This window comes from Staurois parvus, unplaced genomic scaffold, assembly GCF_062004578.1.
Source record: "Staurois parvus isolate SC_StPar_1 unplaced genomic scaffold, SC_StPar_1.0 ptg000836l, whole genome shotgun sequence".
Taxonomy (NCBI): domain Eukaryota; kingdom Metazoa; phylum Chordata; class Amphibia; order Anura; family Ranidae; genus Staurois; species Staurois parvus.
The window spans coordinates 239,963-264,601 of record NW_028318632.1 but is presented as its reverse complement, the minus strand read 5'-3'; the positions used below and the strand labels follow the sequence as shown (position 1 = coordinate 264,601).

The window sequence follows — 24,639 nt, the reverse complement described above, 5'->3', positions numbered from 1 at the left end:
TTACCTACAAGATGCTGCCATACATTCAATTCTGGAATATTTTGTTCTATTATATATTTCAGTATGTGCGTATGAAAATAAAGCACAGCTAAATGGATTATGTTGTTTTCCATGCTGTCTGTTTTTTTCCAATTTGCCCCTAATGAAAGAAGATATTTGAGGGTATCAAGGGTTCCAGATATTGCAGTGAGCAGCAATATGGTAGACTTGTACCTGTAAAACAGGAAAATGCTGAAATGTAAGCCAGGACAGTTGCTTGTAATAATTCTACAAGAAAAAAATGGCATCTTGAGTGCAGGTCTATTTATCAGAGAGAAAGTTGCATGTGACAAATCTAAAAAATGTTTTGTTTTTTTGACTAAAGCTGAAGAGTGCAAAATCTGGTGCACTTCTGCATATAAACCAATCAGCTTCCAGGTTTTATTGCCAAAGCTTAATTGAACAAGCTGAGCTTAGAAGCTTATAGGCTACCATGAACAACTGCACCAGATTCCAAGTGCACCAGTTTTGGTAAATCTCCCCCAATGTGTCAACAACTATGTGGTGTGTCAATAACTATCCAAACTGTTCCGCAGTTAAAACTCAATGTATTTGTTACAGAGAGAAATTATCTGCACTACTCCCCAGTTGCAAAAGAGACTTCCAACACTGCTCATATGCACCAGTAAATAATCTGAACAAAAAGACATTTCTTAAACTGATGTGCAATGCATTGGAAATCAAGCTGCATTTACCCATTGACGCTAGCTTTCAAACTTATAACTGTCAGAATAAAAATTGAGCAAAAACCCATTTAATTTTTCCTTTAAAAGGTAAATCACACTGAGTGGTGCTGTTCTATCACATCCTTCACACTGCAGAGTTGTGCAACAAAGCTCCAGAGAACTGAGATGAACAGTTACACTTTACCATGCCTTTACTGCAGCTGTTCATGTGACCAGTGACCTTATGAACAACTGCAGGAGATGCATGTGAGAAGCATTCCTGGAGTTTTTTGTTCATTTTGTCACAGATACGAACAGCTCGATTTTTAATGAGCGAGAAACATGAGTGATTGTAAACCTCAGACATGAAATATGAACAAAAATAATCCCTCTATAGCTGGTACTTGTGTCAATCCAGAGCACTAGAAGTGTCATTTCTCTCTACTGCCTGGTTCCTCTGCTATCATCATGAGTCCCTTCTGAAAAGTTTCCTGACACCAAGAGGAAAATGGTGACAGCAGATTGACAGCCTCAGCTCTGTTCCTGTGTGTTTTGTAAACAGCCAAGGCCCCTCCCCCTACTCCTGACTTATTTACATTGTTTTATATTCAATTGTTCTCAGAGATACCAAATTTCATCAACAGGTAACCTTTGTATATGTTCTATATATTACCTTAGATTGTACGCCCCTTGAGGGTTAGGGACCGATGTGAATGTACAATATATATGTATGTACAGCGCTGCGTAAAATTGACAGCGCTATATAAGTACCTGAAATAAATAAATAAATATACCTGTAGCTTCTGGTCAAAGTAAAACCTAGGACCTGTGTGCTATTGGGACAATTGTATGACTAGATACGGCATTTCAGGTTTAAAGAAAAAAGCTACTATGCCCAATCATTTTAATGGTATCATTAGACCTAACACAGCATAGTGTTGGTTGCATGTACTCACTCAGCTGCTGTTTCTGCCTCTAGAAGATCAGGGTCTTTCCTGTATAACGCTCTGATACAGGGAATTGTGCCATAGAATGCAGCGACATGTATTGCCATCCAGCCACGCTTGTCACATAACTTGTAATCTGCATTTAAAGCCAGCAAGCAGGATAGAACTTCAAGTGAGCCACACTGAGCTGCCAAGTGTAATGCAGTGGGTCCTATATACGGAGACATGAATATTAACTGGATAATTGGCAGACAAACAGAATAAAGACATTTACAGAAAACCGCTAATGCAATTTAAAGCAGAATTTTGTTTGAAATTACCTCCTTTCTATTTAATTCAATACTACCTTTTATATGCTTATACTGAGTATACTTGTATGTATTGTTGTGCATTATTATGTGTGTATTGCAGTGAAACAAGATAAGAATAAAATAGGACAACCAGCCTTTGCTACAAAATTCACCTTTTGTCCAAAGATGTCCTACTTGTTTCTGTTACTAGATGTCTTCAGCCTGATGACCAACATCATTTTTGAAAATGTATTTTTATTAATTTTAAGGTGCAAAATATCAAATACAAAAACAACCCGCTCCCCTAACAAAAACAAAAAAAAACTCAACTGAAAACGTTACAGCACCAAAGGCTATGATAGCCATTTAAAGCTATAAAATACTGCTGTCGAGAATCAGTTGCTCGCAGGCAGCTAGCGCAGTCACATTTTGTTATGTTACAGCCTTATTCCAAAATGGATTAAATTTATTTTTTTCCTCAGCATTCTACAAACAATACCCAATAATGACAACGTGAAAAAAGTTTATTTAAAATCTTTGCAATTTATTAAAAATAAAAAACGAAAAAAAAACCACATATACTGCTGGATGATTGTGGGTCTGTGGGTTAGCTTAAGGTAAGGCACCATGTACCTTTTACTTTCCCACTATACCAACGAGGAATAGTACAAGGAGATGGAGCACTTCTTATTGCCATGAGAAAAAGATAACCCACAGACCCACAATCATCCATTATCAACCATCAGGAGTATCCAAGGGAGTCTCTAAAGATATCCATCAAGGATAAACATCATAAAGCTGTGTTAGCCCAGCAGTGGGCTTAATGGAAGGTGAGCACATACAAGTATCTATATTCCAGCAAGAATCCATCTGCAATCTTGTTTGACTAATCAACTTTAATCGAATTTATATAGACTTTTTTTGGACACTATTCATTTTTATTATTTAAATTACTTATATTATGATTTTTTTTTCACATTTTTTGTTTTTTTTCAGATTCTATTATTGATTTATTTTGAAGTTGTAATAAGTTGACTTGAAAGGTTCATTATTTCTGGAAGTATTCATATCTCACATTTAGGGCGCGGCAATAAGCAATCAATTTATTGTACATTACTACAAAACACATTTATATAAGGATGTGAATAGATGCCTGCTGACCTATATATTTAATTATTATCTCATACCTCAGTGGCTCGCAAGTAATTATAATATATATTATTTCTATCACATTATCATTATCGGGTATTTTTTGTAGAATGTTGAGGAAAAGATGAATTTAATCAATTTTGGAATAAGGCTGTAACATAACAAAATGTGGAAAAAGCTAAGCGCTGTGAATACTTTCTGGATGCACTGTATACAATAAAGCAGAACCATCAAAGCACTGAAAGTTGGTTTATGGCACAGTCCTATCTAAAGGACCTCATTAGATAAATGAAAATCTGCACAAACCCATTGAGCAAGCCACTAGTATGACGGCTTAAACTTGAGGGGCCTTCCATGCTAATAGTGTGGGGGCAGCAGCTTGTTTCCATCAGAGAATAATGAGTTTCTGTCACAAGTTAGCCTGCAGTTTCTTGTTTGTGTATTCTTACCTCCTTGCTGCAGTGCTGTTCCTTATCCCTGTCACATGCGTGTTTGTCTGTGCTCACCTATGGGTGTCATCTGCTGTTCTCTGGGTTTTATTTCCTTCCCTTCCCTTCCATCACTTCCTGGCCCGCCTCCTTGCTTGCCTGCCTATATAAGACATGCTCAGTCTAGGCCACTTTGCCTGAGCAACTTCCTAGTTGTCTGAGCTCCTGTGTGTTGCTATCTCCTGTATCCTGTATTGACTACTTGTGTATTGACCCCGGCTTTGTTCTCTGACTGTGCTTGTTTTCTGCCTGTCCTGACCTCGGCTAGTCTATTGGATTTCTGTTTGTTTCCTCCCATTGAGCTCTGCTCCCGCGAGTGGTCTCCTCATCCTCAGCTGGGCGTACCCGTAGGCTGCGACCTGGTCCTAGCTTGCGGCAAGTCCGTCTCCACCATCAGGGGCTCTGATGAAGAAGCAGGCTGGGGCTTAGATTCCATGCCCTGAGAAACCCCAAGTTGATGATCTACAAGGGCTCACTACCACAGGTGCTGACAGTTTGCTCAGGCCATGAGCTCCTCGCAGACACCGCAGCCTCTCCTGGAAGAACTTCAGTGTTTGGCGCAGAGTCGCTGTCCAGCAGGCCTATCAAGAACAAATTATGCACTGTCTGCAGGAACTCTCCTCCCGGTTTGATCAGCTGCAGGTTGTGTCCACTTCCTCACCCTCTGTTTCGGCTCCTGTCCTGGCTCCTGCTGCTCCGACTCCCACTGCTCTCCCAGTGGAACACAGTCCTTTGAGACTCTAGCTGCCTCCACCGCCTCACTTCTCTGGTGATCCCAAAGCTTGTCGGGGCTTCATCAATCAGTGCTCTATTCACTTTGAACTAGCACCCGACCATTTTCCTACTGACCGTTCCAAAGTGGCATACATGATTTCCCTCCTTGCAGGTGAAGCACTGGCTTGGGCCTCGCCACTGTGGGAGCGTCAAGATCCCACTATTTACATTCTCCTTGCCTTTCAGAAAGCTTTCCGGAAAACCTTCGATGTGCTCGGCAGGACTTCATCTGCTGCGGGAGCCCTTCTTCGGCTTCGTCAAGGTAGCATGAAGGTTGGTCAGTATGCAGTTCAGTTTCGCACCTTAGCTTTGGAACTGGCATGGATTAATGAGGCTCTTTCTGTAACCTTTTAGCAGGGTCTAGCGGACCGTATGAAGGATGAACTAGCTGGAAGAACCATACCCACCACCCTGGATGACTTGATTGCTCTTAGCATCCAAATCAATGTTGGCTTCCAGGAGCGAGATTTGGAAAAGTCTGGTCCACGTCGCCCCCACGTGGGTTCGTTAGCTCCTGTTTTCCAAAAATTCCCTGATCGATCTACCTCTGCAACTGTGCCAACATCCGAAGAACCTATGCAGTTAGGCCGAACACTCCTCACTCCACAAGAGCGATCGTGTCGCCTAAAACTTGGTCTATGCCTTTACTGTTGGGCTGAGGGTCATGTAATTAAGTCTTGTTCGGTCCGTCCAGGAAACGTTCGGGTCTAGGTCACTCTGAGGGAGGTGATCTAGACCATAACCTGAACTCCGCCACCTTCCCTTGATTTGTTATACCTGTCTCCATCCATTGGGCTCTGAACTCGTATCAGGTTTCGGCTTATGTGGACTCTGGGGCAGCCGGAAATTTCATTGAACAATCATTGGCGGCTGAATTGGGCATTCCTCTTGTCCCCTTGATGACACCCCTGTCAGTATCTGCAGTTGATGGCTTTACTTTGGCCTTAGGACCTCTACGCTTTTGAACTAACTGCATAACTATGCATGTGGGTGTTCTTCATTGTGAGGAAATCTCCTTCCTGATCCTCCCTAAGTCCTCAAGATCCATCATTCTTGGACTTCCATGGTTGCAGAAACACTCACCCTATCTTGACTGGAACTCTGGCCAAGCATTGTCATGGGGGTCACAATGTCATCGGACTTGTCTCCCTAAAGTGCTTCCACCTCTTTGTGTACCCGTGGCTGAGGTCACCACCTCTCCAATACTCCCTCTGCATTATCAGGCCTTCCAAGATGTCTTTTGTAAGAAAGCTGCTGACTGTTTGCCCCCTCACCGTCCCTATGATTGTGCTATTGACCTCCAACCTGGGACTTCTCCACCTCGAGATAAAGTTTACCCTCTCTCCATTCCTGAGACTCAAGCCATGTCTGAGTACGTCCAGGAGAATCTGCAGAAAGGATTTATCCATAAGTCCAATTCTCCTGCTGGGGCTGGCTTCTTCTTTGTGGAGAAAAAAGATGGTACACTCCGGCCCTGCATTGATTATAGAGGTCTCAATGCTATCACCGTTAAGAATCGGTACCCTTTACCTCTGATTTCCAAACTCTTTGACAGACTCTGAGATGCTAGCATTTTCACTAAGCTAGAACTCCGTGGAGCATACAATCTGGGTAGGATCCGTGAGGGTGATGAGTGGAAAACAGCTTTCAATACCAGAGACAGGCATTATGAATATCTTGTAATGCCCTTCAGCTTGTGTAATGCCCCTCGGCTTCTGTAATGCCTCAGCCGTCTTTCAGAACTTTGTTAATTACATTTTTTTCTAAACTCCTGTATGTTTGTGTCATTGTCTATCTGGATGACATACTCATTTGTTCTCCAGATTTAAAAACTCATCGTCAGCACATATGTACTGTTCTTCTATGTCTTCGGGACCACCGCCTGTATGCAAAGTTGGAGAAGTGCCTCTTAGAACAAACCCAGGTTCCTTTTCTAGGCTATATAGTAACGGATAAAGGGCTGCTTATGGATCCTGCCAAACTCCAAGCCATCTCCAACTGGCCTCAGCCCTCTGGTTTGAAAGCCACACAGTGCTTCTTGAGATTCACCAACTTCTATCGCCAGTTCATTCCTGATTATTCTTCGCTGGTGGCCCCAATCACTTCTTTGACCCGGAAGGGTTCCAACGGCCTCTTGAGGCAGTCGAGGCATTCCACAAACTAAAATCCACCTTCCTCTCTGCATCTATTCTCATACGTCCGGACATTTTCCAGCCTTTTTTCTTGGAGGTAGATGCTTCATCTTTGGGAGTGGGGGCTGTCCTTCTCCAAATGCATGATGGTAAGCTCCGTCCTTGTGCCTTCTTCTCCAAGAAGTTTTCGGATGCCGAAAAGAATTACACTATCGGTGATCGGGAACTGCTGGCAATAAAGCTGGCACTACAAGAATGGCGAAATCTGCTGGAGGGATCTCCACATCATATCCTTATTTATACTGATCATAAGATCGTCTCCAATATGCCCAGTGTTTGAACCCCAGACAAGCGCGATGGGCTCTCTTCTTTGACAGATTTAACTTCGACATTACCTTCCGGCCCAGTTCCAAAAATGCCTGTGCAGATGCCTTGTCCAGATCATTTAACATTGCTGACTCTGAGTGTCATGTTAAGCCTATCATTTCTGCCAATCGTATCTTGGCCATCACTCATCTTCAGCCTAAATGCATCCCACCCGGAAAGACCTTTGTAGTCCCCGCCCTTTTCTCCAAGCTGCTCAAATGGGCACATGACTCTAAACTCTCTGGACATCCTGGGGTGCAACATACCTGTGCCTTCCTGCAGCGTCATTACTGGTGGCCCTCACTGCAAAAGGATGTTGAAGAATATGTTCAGGCTTGCTCCATTTGTGTGCAGTCGAAGTTCTCCACGTCTGCCCCAGCAGGCCTCCTTTTCCAGATGAACCTTGGAGTTGCATTTCCATGGACTTTATTTCTGAACTACCCCCTTCAGCATGTTCCACTGTTATCTGGGTGGTTGGGGACAGGTTTTCTAAAATGTGCCACCTAACTCCATTTCCAGGACTACCTTCTGCCCTCACGTTGGCTTCCAACTTCATTAAGGAAATCTTCCGTCTTCACGGTATGCCCTCACACATTGTTTCTGATAGAGGTGTTCAATTTACAGCTCGCTTCTGGAGGGCTCTGGCCACATCCTTCAGAATCAAGTTGGACTTCTCCTCAGCCTTTCATTCGCAGTCTAATGGCCAAACTGAAAGGGTCAACCAGAACATGGAACATTATATTCGTGCCTTCCTTTTGGCCCATCAGGATGATTGGGTAGACCTTCTACCCTGGGCAGAGTTTGACCTTAATAACCATGCCAGTGCCAGTACTGGTGAGTCTCCCTTCTTGACTGTGTATGGTCATCATCCTTCTGCGCCATTTCCTGTTCCCATCTCCTCTGCGGTGCCTGCGGCTTCAGACAAACAAGGATTATTCAGTTCCATCTGGGCAGAGGTTTCCAAGAATTTACATCTAGCAGCTTCCAAGTACAAAATAGCTGCAGATCGCCATCGCCGCGTGAGTCCCAAATTTCTCCCTGGTGACAAGGTTTGGCTCTCTACCAAGAATATCCGTCTACGGGTACCCTCTATGAAATTTGCTCCTCGGTTCAATGGTCCCTTTACCATCCTCCGCCAGGTCAATCCTGTTGCTTTTAAACTTTGCCTCCCTTCACATTTCTCTAATGTTTTCCATGTTTCTCTTCTGAGACCGTACATCATCAACAGGTTTTCCCATCCTCATCGTTACCCTTCCCCAATGATGAGTACTTCGGATCAGTATGAAGTCAAGCAAATCTTGGATTCTAAGTTCATCAGAGGGAAGCTCTTGTATCTAATTGACTGGAAGGGATATGGTCCTGAGGAGAGATGCTGGATTCCTTCTACTGATGTTTCTGCACCCCGTCTGGTGGAATTTTTTCATCAGAAATTTCCCCGTAAGCCTGGCCCTAAAAAAGTGGGGATAACTCGTAAGGGGGGGGGGGGTGCTGTCACAAGTTAGCCTGCAGTTTCTTGTTTGTGTATTCTTACCTCCTTGCTGCAGTGCTGTTCCTGATTCCTTTCACATGTGTGTTTGTGCTCACCTATGGGCGTCGTCTGCTGTTCTCTGGGTTTTATTTCCTTCTCTCCCATCACTTCCTGGCCCGCCTCCTTGTTTGCCTGCCTATATAAGACATGTTCAGTCTAGGCCACTTTGCCTGAGCAACTTCCTAGTTGTCAGCTCCTGTGTGTTGCTATTTCCTGTATCCTGCATTGATTACTTGTGTACCGACCTCGGTTTCATTCTCTGACTGTGCTTGTTTTCCGCCTGTCCTGACCTCGGCTAGTCTATCGGATTTCTGTTTGTCTCCTCCCAGTGTACTCTGCTATCGTGAGAGGTCTCCTCATCCTCAGCTGAGCGTAACTGGGGGCCGCGACCTGGTCCTAGCTTGCGACAAGTCCATTCCCACCATCAGGGACTCTGGTGAAGAAGCAGGCTGGGGCTTAGACTCTGCACCCTGCTGACGATCTACAAGGGCTCACTACTACAGGTGCTGACAGTTTCCTAGCATAAATAAACAACAGTAGTGTATGGATAGCCGTTGTAGGGGCCAAGGAGTCAACCAAACTGAAAAGGCACATGTCTATAGTAGGATGAATACGTAAAGTGGTAACTGACTTAATACACCACACAACTTCCTGCCATTAATGCTGAATGGCTGGGCACCCCAAAAAATATGAATAAAGGAGGCATTGGGGGAAGCAGAATGCCAACATGCTGAGGACTGTGAGCTAAACACCCAAGCTAGTCTAGCTGGTGTCAAATAAATACGATGTAAAACACATACTGAATCAGCTGATCTCGAGCTGAAACCAATTTAGTAAAAGGAGGCCTCCCATATATCATCCCAGTCATCACTGTCAAGCCTAGGGACATCTGCAAGCCAAGCATTTCTGCACAGTGTATGTAGTATACCAGGATCAGTAAACAATTGCTTATAAATAGTAGATAAGGCCTTCACAAGGGAATCATTATGCAACAAGGCTTCCAGATCACTGATTACCAGTTGAAGGCCAATATTACCAAACTGAGCCTAGAATGCATGCCTGAACTGCAGGAATCTAAAAAATGAGTGTCAGGTAGAAAATAAAAGGAATTAAGCTCATGTAACTGAAGCAATATCCTGTGGTGGACCACATCTTAAAGCGTTTTAATACCAAATTTCATCCAGAGAACTGGATCCGGATAGGAATAAAAGTGGGTAAGAAAGCGTGAGTGGTTATGGAGACTTGCACCCATGTTAGACCATACAAGACAGGGCCTCATAGAAGCCAAGCACAGCCACTTCCAGAGACACAACTGCATCATCTTGAGGAGTGGTGAGCCAACAATGAGTGAAAACAAACTGGCCAGCTAAAAAATATGTAAAAGAATGAGGAGCTACCAATCCCCCTTCCCTCCTTGGCTGCTGCAGAACTGCTAATTTGATTCTAGGGTTGCCTCCCTGCCAGAGGAAGGCTATCTATTCTTTAAATTATGGCTTTAGGGATCCAAACTGGTGAGTTATGAAAGAAATATAAAAACAGAGGGAGAAACTTTATTTTAAGAAGGTTGATTTTCCCGATAAGAGACAAAGGTAGGCTCTTCCAGGCAAGTAGTATACTTTTCAGGGTCACCAATGATAGGGAAACATTGAGTGGTATGAAGTCCAAGACCGTGTTAGAGATGTTGATACAAAGATACTTGACTTTATCTTCAAAGGGCAATCTATGGGAGTACGAAGTGTGGGAAAAGGCACTCAGAGAGGCAATATAGATTATTTATGCCAATTGACCTTAAGTCCAGAAAACTTGGTTACATAGTTAGTCTGGCTGAAAGAAGACAAAAGTCCTCCCAGTTCAACCCACAGTTGATCCAGAGGAAGACAAAAAAAACAACAACAGCAAAGCATGATCCAATTTGCTCCTGCAGGGGAAAAAAATGCCTCCTGATCCCCTGAAAGGCAATCGGATAGTCCATAGATCAACTTTACCTATAAATGTTAGTAACCAGTTATATTCTGTGTATCTAAGAAAGAATCCAGGCCTTTTTTTAAGCAATCCACTGAGCTGGCCAGAACCAACTCTTGAGGGAGTCTATTCCCCATTTTAACAGCTCTCACTGTGAAGAAACCTTTCCGTGTTTGGAGATTAAATTTCTTTTCCTCCAGAAGTAAAGAGTGCCCCCTTGTCCTCTGTGATGACCTCAGGGTGAATAGCTCTACACCAAGTTCACTATATGAACCACTGATATATTTATACATGTTGATCATATCCCCCCTTAATCTCCTATTCTCAAGAGAGAATAAATTCAGTTCCTCTAATCTTTAATAATAGCTGAGCTCCTCCATACCTCTTATCAGTTTGGTTACCCTTCTCTGTGCTTTCTCCAGTTCCCCAATGCTCTTTTTATGAATGGTGCCCAAAATTGAACTGCATATTCCAGATGAGGTATAACTAATGATTTGTACAGGAGTAAAATGATATCTCTCTCTCTCTCTCTGGAGTGTATACCTCTTTTAATACAAGAAAGGATTTTGCTCGCTTTAGAAACCACAGATTGCATGCCATTATTAAGCTTATGATCTACCAGAACTCCCAGATCCTTCTCCATGATTGATTCCCTCAGTCGTACCCCCCTAGTATGTATGATGCATGCATATTCTTAGCCCCCAAGTGCATAAGCTTACATTTATCAACATTAAACCTCATTTGCCACATAGCTGCCCAATTAAAAAATGCATTGAGGCCGGCTTGTCAGTTGGAGACATCCTGTAATTATTCCACTGCAAAGCTTGGTGTCATCTGCAAAGACTGAAATTATATTTTTAATCCAAGACCCTATATCGTTTATAAATATATTAAAGAGTAAGAATCCCAACACTGAACCTTGGGGTACACCACTAACGACCCTAGACCATTCAGAGTATGAATCATTAACCACTACTCTCTGAATATGATATTTTAGCCAGTTTTCTATCCATTTACATACAGATTTTGCCAAGCCTGTATACTTTACCTTGCAAATTAGCCATGTGTGGCGAGCTGTGTCAAACGCTTTTGCAAAATCCAAGTATACCACGTCCAGCGCCACCCCTCTGTTTAAGGTTTTTCTCACCTCCTCATAAAAAGAAATCAGATTTGTTTGACAACTTCTGTCTTTCATGAATCCATGCTGTCCGTTGCTTAAAATATTTTTTTCCAGCAAGAACTCATCTATGGGGTCTTTTATTAAACTCTCCAGTATCTTCCCAACTATAGAAGTTAAACTAAGAGGTCTATAATTACATGATAAAGATTTTGACCCCTTTTTAAATGTAGGCACCACATTGGCCTTACGCCAATCCAGTGGTACTATGCCAGTCATTAAAGAGTTCCTAAAAATTAGAAACAATGGCTTTGAAATGACAGAGCTCAATTCTTTAAGGACCTGTGGGTGTATGCCATCTGGTCAAGGTGCCTTATTCACCTTTATTCTGTCTAAATATTTTTGGATCATATCAACTGTGAGCCAATGTGGATCATCTGGAGCTGTGTCAATGCCATGCCCAATTTGAACAAGAGCTCCCCGGTGCTCCTTTGTATACACAGAGCTGAAGAAGGTATTTTAATACATTTGCCTTTTCTTTGTCCCCAGTCACCTACTCTAGATTTTGTAAAGGGCCTACATGCTTGGATCTGACCTTTTAACTATTAATATATCTGAAGAATTTTTGAGGTTTGTCCTGCTATCTTTTGCAATCTGTCGTTCGTTTTCAATTTTTGCGGCCTTTATTTCCTTTTTGCATATTCTTTGTAATTTTTAAATGATGATAGCATTCCTTCATTTTTATATTTAATAAAAGCTCTTTTCTTATTATTTATAGCTTTTTTAACTTTGGCCGTAAGCCACATAGGTCTGATTTTTAGCCTTTTAAACTTGTTGCCCATGTTAATATATTTTGCAGTGTGTTCACATACAGTCTTTTTGAAGAACTCCCATTTCTGTGTTGTGTTCACTGATGCCGATATTCCCTCCCAGTCTATGTCTTGGAGAGCAGCTCTCAGCCTTGGAAAATGAGCTCTCTTAAAGTTGAGCATTTTTATTTTACCTGTATGTGCTTGATGTTTACAGCTAAAAATAAATGAAATCATGTTATGGTCACTGCTACCCAGAAGTTCTTTTATGTGGACATTCTTACTAAGCTCTGCATGGTTTGAGATTACCAGGTCCAGCAGAGCATCATGCCTAGTTGGGGCCTCTATAAACTGTACCATAAAATTGTAGGTTTATAACTGTGTGCCCTTTAACTGTTCCTGCAGTACCATTACTCCAGTCAATTTCCGGGTAGTTAAAATCCCCCATTATTATTACTGTCCCAGCCCTTGCAGCCCTTTCGATCTGTGCAAGGACCTGAGTCTCCACCTCCTGATTACCACTGGGAGGCCTATAACAAACTCCAATGATTACCGCTGTAGTACGCACCCCCATGTGCAGTTCCACCCATAATGCTTTAGCCTCATCACACTCTCCTTCAACTAAGTTTTCTTTCACACTCACTCTGAGATCACTTTTCACATAGGGACAGACACCACCACCTTTCCTTTTTACCCTGTCTCTCCGAAAGAGAACATAGCCAGGAATATTAATGGCCCAGTCATGTGAAGAATGAAGCCAAGATTCAGCAATACCAATTAAATCATAGTGGTATGGTAAAGGTATCCATAATGGATAGGGCAGCGGACAACGAGGCCCCACATCACGAAGAAACAAAACCATGTCATCTGCATAGGGAGCAGTTTTCTCTTCTAAGCTACCAACTCGGATGCCACCAATCTCCGGGGAAGTGCATAAAGCCAGCGCCAAACGCTCCATCATTAGAGCAAATAGGCCTGGAGAGAGAGGGCAGCCCTGATGAGTGTCCCTGAAAACCTGAAAGGAATCAGATTAAAGATAGTTGAGCTTGATAGCCACTACAGGGTGTTTATATAGCAGATCAATCCATTGAAGAAAGACAGGACCAAAGCCCATGCTATGCAAAATCACATTCATATGTGTCCAATCCACAGAATCAAAAAGGCTTTTTCGAGATCTAAGAACACTAGCACCCCTCCACTGGACACATCACCACTCAACTGGGTATGGGCAAACACCTGTTGGAGGTTAATAACTGTGGCCTAACCGGGCATAAACCCAGTCAGATCAGAAGATATAGCTCAGTGGAGGGCAGCCATGAGTCTAGTAGCAAACATTTTTGTGAGTACTTTGAAAACCATATTCAAAAGGGCTATAGGAGCTACACTGCAGGGGTTCCTTGTCTGGCTTGGCCAACAGCACGACATGTGCATCATAGAAGGAGAATGGAAGGGCATCACTCCATAAGCATTCAGCATACAAGGAGAGGAGACATGGGGACAAGGCCTCAACATAGTGTTTATACCACTCCACAGGCATACAGTTTGGTCCAGGAGCCTTACAGTTGGGAAAGGAGCCTATATATGATGTCCTCTTCTGTAAACGGAGTGGTAACAATGCACTGCGTTTGCGGTACCATTAAGAATGAATGGCACCCAAACAAGCGTGGTGTGTTTTGCCACGATTGTAGTGAGATTTGAAGTCACAGGCAGAATCGCATGTATAGAATGCAATAAGGTAAAAAAAAACTTCTGCCTTTAAAACCACTTTAATGATTATAGAGTTGCATTAATTTGTGTCTATATCTGCCTGGAATTCAATTTTAAATTTAAGAACTGAGCCAATAGAAATTCATAGCAGTGCAATGAGGAAACTACCTGGGGATATATCTTATCCATTATAACCCTTTTTAAAAAATGGAATATAATTTCTGGTGTACCTCTTTAATGATGCAAAAGCCTGCAGCTCTCTACAAACAAGCTACTCCACACCCTCAGCTGCCATCGGGACAAAACATTTTCTTAGACCTCGATTTACTGGTTTGAGTCAAGGATTCTGCTAAAAACAGTACCTTTTACCTAAGTATTCTCTCTAAACCCCCACAAAATGAACAGTCAGTTATTCTTAGTTGAATTTTATCTGCCATTCACCTGCCTGTCCTATCCCGTTATTGCAACCTAAATTAAGCCTTTAGCTTTTTCAAAATCTATTTCTCTTCCCTATCTTTCTTGATGCTTATTCTCTTCTATGCAGATTTCTGCATAGAAGCCTTTTCCTTCATTCAACACAGACAAGCACAATAAGAAGATCCTATCACTCAGATCCCCAAGAGATAAAAGAAGTCTGTATGTAGCTCAGCCCACCAGACATAATTAAAGCTTTTGGGTGGACTAGACCTTTTACCAAGCTCACAACAAAATCTTCGGTTATTTCTCAGCGACCTGGAACCATTATAATGATTATGGTGCCCTCAACTGACTTATCAATTATGTATGGCCAAGCTATTAATTTTTCTTTAAAAAAATATAACTCAATAAAATATACTAGTTGTTTTTTATTGAGTTACCATTTTATACCGTATGATGATGCTACTTTTTATGGCTGTTTTTATAATGCTGTCTCTGGAGTTTTACACAAATAAAGAATGTCACCAATACAATTTAACTTTCATTTATTACTGAAAATCACTTTACATTTTGAATTACATTTCTAATTAAATCAGTTTATGAGAATCAAAATTAACACTTGCACCAGGATAAAACATGCCATGGACCAGTTTTGTTTTCACACCTGATTAGATAAACCTGGTTAGATCTGTCTCATTGTGTGAAAAAGAAACCTATAGTGATTTATTGAAAGCAAATGTTTAGACATTTTTACTCTCAGACAGGAGTTTTAGCTCATCCTGCTTGCGGTCTAGAAAATAATAAATTGTCCAGGTAACCTGTCCAGTCCCCTATACTTAGGTATAGGCTGATATAATTGCTATTTAGTAATTCCCATACACCTGACCCCTCTAATATTTAGGGAGAAGTTGACTAGAAGAAAAACAGGAAAAAGTGACCTTACCTGTTTTTCAATGATGGTTTCCAGATTCTGGAGGCCCATCCTCTCTATGTAGTAAGCAAATACATTTATGAAATGAAGCTAAATCTATGGTGTATGTAGCATTGCCTGTATTACAGGACACTCAGACACTTTGTGATTCATACACATCTGCCAAACAGCACATCTAAAAGAGTGACAACACACAGGAATACACTTGCAGCCCACTGATTAGGCAATGAAGGAGCAGAAACGCACACAACAACTCTGTTCACTCTGGTCTCTTATCCAATTACTAGCATACACAAAAGCAGCAAAGTCTCATTAGGTTGTAGTGCTGACTCTTCCTCTCCCAGCCTGACTACTGCTGTGCAAGGGGAGGCAGAAAAGTTTTTTTTACTTAGAAGAAAAATCTGTTTCTTCAAGTTGATTAGGGGACACAGGATTCTGATTCATGGGCTCCATTTATAAAACGATAACTACAGATTTAAGATCATAGTGTTTTTTCAAAAATGTTTTGCCATTCATCAAAAAACACTCATAAAATAAGGCATGCGTTATTCCAGTATTTATCTCATGAAACCAATTTGTATTTTATCACATGACATATCCAGTGGGATGGATACAGCGGAGAGGGATTAGAACACCTGTCAGTTTCTATTGCTCTCTCTGCAACCTGTTAGAGAGATTCACTGTCTCTATTTCTATTGTTTCTCCTTATCATTAAAAATGAAAGAGGGTACATGAGCCCCGATCGTATTTCTAAGTTTACTCCCTTGGTGTCTATAATGTGCTTTCAGAGTTGTAGGAAACGTGGCACCCTCCTCCACATCTGGTGGACTGTCCCAAAGAAATCTGGCTCTGGATTCCCTGTTGCATGAACCTATCCCATCCTTATCTAAAAATCAGAGGAGACTGGTGGGGTTTGTGTTTCTGGCCGCCCGTCAAACTCTGTCCTGGGCTTGGAGACAACCGTTTCTTAAAGTTGATGAGGTACAGCAAAGGCTCGTAGGCATTATGGTGCATAAGAAGCTCACTTCAGTCTTGGAATATACACATGCCCAATACCTTAAAGTTTGGGGCCCATGTATAGACTATAATGCTCAGGTGAATATTGACCATTTCTTGCTTTGTTTATGACCTACCTCAGTAGAGGTTGCTAAGCCTACTGGTTGAACCACTCAGGTTCCCCCTCTTCTCCTTCCCCCCTTCCTCCCTTCTTTATTCTCTTTCCCAGGCAAGTATTCTTACTCCTCCCCTTTCTTTTCCCACTCCTCCTTCCTTGTAGCAAATCTGTCCTCCACCTTTTTTTAGTTGCCCAACAAAGCAACAAGCAAATCAATGGTGCCAAAGAAAAGCGAACTCCCCTATAACTGGAATACCGTTTTAGGACTCTTCATGACCCCTATATTTGCCACTCATTTTCATTGTTTGTGCCTTTGCTACTACAATGTACCTTATCTTGTGAATGCCTTACTATATTGTTATTTGTGTACTTTCAGAAAGCTGCTGCTTTTGGTTTGCAGCCTTTTTGCATTTTCTTGAAAAAAAAAGAAAAATCTCCCCACTGGGCACAAGTCATTTTTGCTGTTATATTTGGTGAATTCATTGCTATATCTTTGGACATGTCTGTTTTGTCTTGCTAGAGAATGGCCATTGGGGGGGATTTACTGAAACTGGAGCACATAGAATCTGGTGCATCTGTTTATAGTAACCAATCAGCTTCTAAATTCAAAGTTCACATAATAAAACACAGTGCTACAGTAAATAGATAAACTGTAGACAAATCACTCTGTGCCCACTTAATAAAAATATATACAAATAAAGTGCTACCAATGTCCAAATGGTAATACATCAGCTAAATCAGCTTAAAATAACAGTCCCAGTATTAATATCCACTATATGATGTGTAAACTCGATAGTGTGGCCTTCACCTCTAAAGGTGAAGGCCACACAGACTCACCAGAACCATATGCTGTCTAATACGAGAACAGCAATGAGTGCTTTGAACATAATAGCTCTCTCTCTATCTATCTCCCAAGGTCCAAAATAAAATCCTCTCTGTTGACAGGAATGGGGCATCAATAAACCTCTCCAGCTTCCCGGGATCAAATGCACTCACACCAGCAAGGATTCACCGATTAGACAAAAAAGTTCCTGTACTAATCCTAAAATAAAAACGAAGATGAATACAACATCTCAATAGAAAATGGTATAAAATGTATGAATACAAATGCGTAGAACTTGCACAAAAGACCAATAAGGAATGACGGCACGTGATGCACCTCCCCCAACGCTGTTTCGCGCTATCGTGCGTCTTCATGGGCGCATACATGTTCACCTGCCAAGGCCATATTTATGTGGCCCATCAATACAGCGGCGGAACGTCACTTCCGATTCTGGTGCCATTTTGTTGTAGTAAAGGAACTCAGAAGGTCACTTCCGGTTCCAGCGCCATTTTGATGTAGGACACTTCCAGTCCGGTGCAATTTTCCTGTAGTTCATAAGAACATACACAGGAATGGCAACACATTTTTGGTGCTAAAATCTCATACATTATGACCAGAGGATTTATAACATTATAAAAACTAGATATAATTGCCAATTTTCATTACGGGCCACATTTAAAATATAAGATATAGAACATAAGAAACTAAAAACAAAACAGAAAAAGTTTTGGACATAAAAAACAAAAATTAGTTTTAAAAATATATTTATATCTATAAAGAGAGAGAGAGATGTTTACAAATCTATCAAAAACAAACAAGAATTGTTATTCAATAGAAAGTATCTTGGATGAGATGTTGGTAGTCAGTGAGAAATGTAGCTAGTGTCTATAAAACAATTTATGTCCCAATCTATATTCAATCCAGAATATGAAAAAAGGAAATAAAGGCTGCAAAAATTGAAAATGAACTACTGATTGCAAAAGATAGCAGGACCAACCCCAAAAAATTATTCAAATATATTAATAGTAAAAAGGTTCGGTCTGAGCACGTAGGCCCTTTATAAAATAATCTAGAGTGAGTGACTGGGGACAAAGAGAAGGCAAATTTATTAAATACCTTCTTCAGCTCTGTGTATATAAAGGAGCATGGGGGGGAGCTCTTGTCCATAATGGGCATCGTATTGACACAGCTCCAGATGATCCACATTGGCTCACAATTGATATGATCCAAAAATATTTAGACAGTATAAAGGTTTATAAAGCACCTGGACCAGATGGCCGCGGGTACTCAATGAATTGAGCTCTGTCATTTTAAAGCCATTGTTTCTAATTTTTTGGGACTCTTTAATGACTGGCATAGTACCACTGGATTGGCGTAAGGCCAATGTGGTGCCAATATTTAAAAAGGGGTCAAAATCATTACCAAGTAATTATAGACCTGTTAGTTTAACTTCTATAGTTGAGAAAATACTGGAAAGTTTAATAAAAGACCACATAGTTGAGTTCTTGCTTGAAAAAAAATATTTTAAGCAACGGACAGCATGGATTCATGAAAGACAGAAGTTGTCAAACAAATCTGATTTCTTTTTATGAGGCAGTGAGCAAAACCTTTGACAGAGAGGTGGCGGTGGATGTGGTATACTTGGATTTTGCAAAAGCGTTTGACACAGTTCCCCACACACGGCTAATGTGTAAGGTAAAGTCTACGGGCTTGGGAAAATCTGTATGTAAATGGGAGAAAAATGGCTAAAAGATCGTATTCAAAGAGTAGTGGTTAATGATGCATACTCTGAATAGTCTAGGGTCGTCAGTGGTGCACCCCAAAGTTCAGTGTTGGGACCCTTACTTTTTAATATATTTATAAACGATATAGGGTCTGGGATTATAAATACCATTTCAGTCTTTACAGATGACACCAAGCTGTGCAGTGGAATAACGTCCTTACAGGATGTCTTCAACTTACAAGCCGTCCTCAATGCACTGTTTAATTGGGCACCTAGGTGGCAAAGTAGGTTTAATGTTGGTAAATGTAAGGGGGCGAAGAATATGCACGCATCATACATACTAGGGGGAGTACAACTGAGGGGAATCAATGGTGGAGAAGGATCTGGGAGTTTTGGTAGATCACAAGCTTAATAATGGCAATAATAATGGCTGCAGTTGCTAAAGCGAGCAAAATCCTCTCTTGTATTATAAGAGGTATAGACTCCAGAGAGAGATATCATTTTACCCCTGTACAAATCATTAGTAAGACCTCATCTGGAATATGCAGTTCAATTTTGGGCAACAATTTACAAAAAGACTTTCTCCATGGGGAACTGGAGAAAGTACAGAGAAGGGCAACCAAACTGATAAGAGGCATGGAGGAGCTCAGCTATGAGGAAAGATTAGAGGAACTGAATTTATTCTCTCTTGAGAAGAGGAGATTAAGGGGGGATATGATCAACATGTATAAATACATCAGTGGTTCATATTGTGAACTCTGTGTAGAGTTATTCACCCTGAGGTATTCACAGACAAGGGGGCACTCTTTACGCCTGGAGGAAAAGAGATTTAATCTGCAAATACGGAAAGGTTCCTTCACAGTAAAAAAAGGGGGAATAGACTCCCACAAGGGTTGGTTCTGGGCAGCTCAGTGGATTGCTTTAAAAAAGGCCTGGATTCTTTCCTAGATACACATCAAATAACTGGATACTAACATTTATAGGTAAAGTTGATCCAGAGAATATCCGATTGCCTCTCGGGGGATCAGGAAGGTATTTTTTTCCCTGCAGGAGCAAGTTGGATCATGCTTTGCTGTTGTTTTTCTTTTGCCTTCCTCTGGATCAACTGTGGGTTGAATTGGGAGGACTTTATGACAATATGTAAAAAACAATTTGTGAAAAAATACCTTGGACTGTCTACTTTGCAAAAAGGGGTCATTTGGGGAATACCTGTTTGGGGCACTGTTAGGCAGCACTGATAGGCAGCACTGATGGACACTGATAGGCGGCACTGACTGGTACTGATAGGTGGCACTGAAAGGGAGCTCAGATGGGCACTGATATGTGGCATTGATGTGCACTGGTATGTGGCATTGATGTGGCACTGATGAGCACTGACAGGTGACATTGATAGACATTAACAGGTGGCACTGCTGGGGCTACACTGATTATCAGGGCACACTGATCATCAGTGCCCTGATGATCAGTGTACATGTCCCCTCTGAGTAATGCCGATTACTGGATGAGCGTGACAGCTCGTGAGGAGAGAAATGCCGATAACCGCATGCGATCAGCTGTGATTGGACACAGCTGATCACATGACAGAGCCGACATCTTCGGCTCTTTCCGTTGAACGGTGATCTGCTGTGTCCCAGGGACACAGCGCACCGCCGATCACCGTGCCCACGCTCAGTTAAGAGTGGGAGGACGTCCTCCCAGAACGAGAGAACCGCCTTGCGCCGGTCATTTCCTTACGTGGCGGGCGGGAGGCGGTTAAGGACCCATGGGTGTATGCCGTCCTGTCCAGGTGATTTATTCACCTTTATTCTGTCTAAATATTTCCAGACCATATCAATTTTGAGCCATTGTGGCTCATTTGGGGCTGTGTCAATATCATCCCCATTATGGACATGAGCTCCCCCATTCTCCTTTGCATACACAGCTGCAGAAACTGAAGAAGTTATTTAAAAAATTTGCTTTTTCTTTGTCCCCAGTTACCCATTGTAGGTTATTATGTTAAAGGCCTACATGCTCAATCCTGACCTTTTACTATTAATATATTTCAAGGATTTTTGGGGGTTTGTCCTGCTATCTTTTTCAATCTGTCGTTCATTTTCAATTTTTGCAGGACTTGATTTCCTTTTTACATATTGTTGTATTCTTTGTAATATTTAAACAATCATAGTGTTCCTTCATTTTTATATTTTATAAAAGCTCTTATTCTTATTATTTATAGCTTTTTTAACTTTGGCTGTAAGCCACATAGGTTTTATTTATAGCCTTTTAAACTTGTTGCCTAGGGGAATATATTTTGCAGTGTGTTCACATACAGTCTTTTTGATGAACTCCCATTTCTGTTCTGTGTTCATCGATGCCAATACTCCCTCCCAGTCTAAGTCTTGGACAGCAGTATTCAGCCTTGGAAAATTTGCTCTCTTAAAAATTTGTGTTTTTATTTTTCCCATATGTGCTTGTTGTTTACAGGTAACAATAAATGAAATCATGTTATGGTCACTGCTACCCAGATGTTCTTTTATATAAACATTAGTAATACGCTCTGCATGGTTTGAGATTACCAGGGCCAGCAGAGCATCACTCCTAGTTGGGGCCTCTATGAACTGTACCATAAAATTGTCTTGTAACAGGTTTATTAATTTTTGCCCTTTAACTGTTCCTGCAGTGCCATTGCTCAATTTCCAAGTAGTTAAAATCCCCTGATATTATCACTGTCCAAGCCCTTGCAGCCCTTTCTATCTGTGCAAGGAGTCTCCACCTCCTCATTAACAATGGGTGGCCTATAACCAACTCCAATTATTACCTTTGTAGTATGCACATCCATGTGCAGTTCCACCCATAATGCTTCAGCCTCATCATACTCTCCATCAACTAGGTCCTCTTTCGCACTCACTTTGAGATCACTTCTCACATACAGACAGACACCACCACCTTTCCTTTTTACTCTGTCTCTCCAAAAGAGAGCATAGCCAGGAATATTAATAGCCCAGTCATGTGCAGAATGAAGCCAAGATTCATCAATACAAATTAAATCATAGTTCTCTTCATGCACCATAGGCATTAAGTTTACTTCATGAGTCCACAGGCATGTTACATGCACATCGACCTATAAATTCCATGGTGTCTTGGGTAACCTAGTGATTCATTTGTATTGTCCCTGGGATGCTCCCTCACCCTATCTTTCCCCTTTCTTGTCTTCTCTCTTTCTTCTTCCATCTTTTGATCTGATGATCTGATGAATTTACATTGATTGTTATGTGATCTAGCACGGCGGTTATTGTCCCTCAGACCGGATGTGAGCTCTGTGGTGATCTTCTTAGTGTAATGCATGTAACACTTGGAAACAGAATACCTGGAGAACCCGTGTGTAGCATTGCTTTGTCTTATTTTGTTACTTTAGCTATTATTATGGTCTTAATAGCTGGATCTGTATAATAACCTTTATCTTTTTGTATGGTCTTTTATACAGTATATTCAGTAAAAAACATTGAAAGTAAAAAGGCTGTTAGTCAACAAATATAACCCCTCCTACTCCTATCATCGTTCAGTTGTGTAGAAAAGCAGTACTAGATTACAAATACACAGCAGTTGGATCTATTTTTCTAATTGAACTCCAAAAAACAGATTTTATGGTAAATACAAAAATCTTGTTTTCTTTCTCATTCATTAAGGGATAAAGGATTTTGTTATTCTGAGACATGTGGAATGTCCAAAAGCAGACCGAGGAGAGGACAACAGTAACAAAAATAGCTAATAAAAATAGTTCAACTTTTCTCAATGGAAAAAGTGAAAAGATGCCCAAAACCCTATTAAAAACTGAAGCATGATGGTAGTGGGTGGGTTTATACCTGACTGGCCAATGGCTTTTTTGTTTGCCGGTCTCCAAACTCCTCCTGAAGGCTGCAGTGTAACCGATTTGACTCAGAATAGTGAATCCTGTGTCCATTAAGAGCTCAGAAATACATTTAATATTTTATATATATTTTCCAATTCACAAAAAGAACATTGGGGAACTGGAGAAAGTGCAGTGAAGGGAAACCAAACTGACAAGAGGAATGGAGGAGCTCAGCGTTTGAGGAAAGATTAGAGGAACTGAATTTATTCTCAGGAAGGATATTATCAAAATGTATAAATATATCAGTGGTTCATATAGTGAACAAGGTGTAGAGTTATTCACCTTTAGGTCATCACAGAGGACAAGGGGGCATTCTTTATGTCTGGAGGAAAAGAGATTTGTTCTCCAAATATGGAAAGGTTTTTTCACAGTAAGGGCGGTGAGAATGTGGAATAGACTCCCTCAAGAGTTGGTTCTGGCCAGCTCAGTGGATTGCTTTAAAAAAGGCAATCCACTGGATACTAACATTTATAGGTAAAGTTGATCCAGGGAATATCCGATTGCCTCTCAGGGATCAGGATGGAATTTTCTCTCCTGCAGGAACAAATTAGATCATGCTTTGCTGGATTTTTTGCCTTCCTATGGATCAATTGTGGGTATAGGATCATAACTTTTTTTTTTTATGGTTGAACTAGATGGACTTTTGTCTTTTTTTTCAGCCAGACTACCTATGTAACTATGTAAAGGAATACAAAGCTGCATTACATGCTGTTTTTTTTATAAATGCCTGAAGTTCAGCTTTATGTTTTTAAATAATGCAGCCAAAAACATCTCTACACATCCATGTCTACTTACATTAGCAACCAATCTGTTTAGAATCAACAATTGATTTCATATTACTTTGTGAAATGAAGCAATATACAGCACTGGAAAGTTCACCTTGTGTACCAAAATTACTACTTCGTTGTTGGTTTAAATCCACACCAGCTTTTGCTAACTGAGAAGCAACTGCCACTCTATTATGTAAAGCAGCATGGTGTAAAATAGAATAGCCGGCATCATCAAGAATATTCAGCCCAGAAATAGGAGTTTTACGGCAAAAGGTATAAAAGATGGCAGTTAGTCCTCTCTCTGCAGCAGCTTTTAGTCCAAAAGATATGTTCTAAAAGAAGAAAATACCAATTCAGATTTATCACAGCATTATTTAATAACTGAAATTATTCTCTTGCTTATTTATTCTATTAATGTACAAAAAATATATCACTGTGTATAGCAGTGGTGGTCAACTCCCCTGTCATAGTGTCAACTCTCCTGTCATAGTGGGACTCAAGGGCGGCCTGACAAACAAAAGGCCCCACATAATATACAGCATATATAATGCTACATAAACCTTAGAAATTGCTGACACACACAACAGGGGATGGTTGAAGAACACAGGCATGATACAAATGCTGTAGGAACTGTTGGTAACTTGCTTCAGAAGACAGTCATAGACTGGGAGCAAATTACATGAGTCTGCTTGTAGGCAGGTTGCCTACTGTAGTTAGCCATTACTCTTACCTAGCAAAGGGAAGGATGGGTTAATAATTATTGACACCGTTCCTAGGTGAATTCCTCAGGCTTTTTGGGTCCGGCTCCCTGGCCCTATGTGATGATACCTGTCTGGAACCCAGGGCTCTGGGTTCTCACCGTCAGCAGCCCTAGCCTGGCTGGCCAAAGTCTCTCTACTGAACTCTGCAACTATCTGTAGAAGGGGGAATTTCTGGGACTTGCAGTCTGCCCAAAAGAAACCAGCATCTTGGGATCCGCCACAATGGACTTTGCCATTG

The 24,639-nt window shown here is 41.2% G+C and overlaps 1 protein-coding gene across 1 annotated transcript in view; it reads right to left on the bottom strand.

Annotated features, from left to right (window-relative positions):
- ANKAR (ankyrin and armadillo repeat containing) overlaps window positions 1-24,639 on the bottom strand; it is a 282,038-nt gene that overhangs the window by 169,773 nt on the left and 87,626 nt on the right. Inside the window, exons 7-9 of the mRNA XM_089655357.1 lie at window positions 23,750-23,972; window positions 1,661-1,862; window positions 5-213 (exon numbers count right to left, since the gene is read on the bottom strand). Of these exons, the coding sequence (XP_089511483.1) occupies window positions 5-213; window positions 1,661-1,862; window positions 23,750-23,972 (634 nt within the window). The remainder of the gene's footprint in view (window positions 1-4; window positions 214-1,660; window positions 1,863-23,749; window positions 23,973-24,639) is intronic.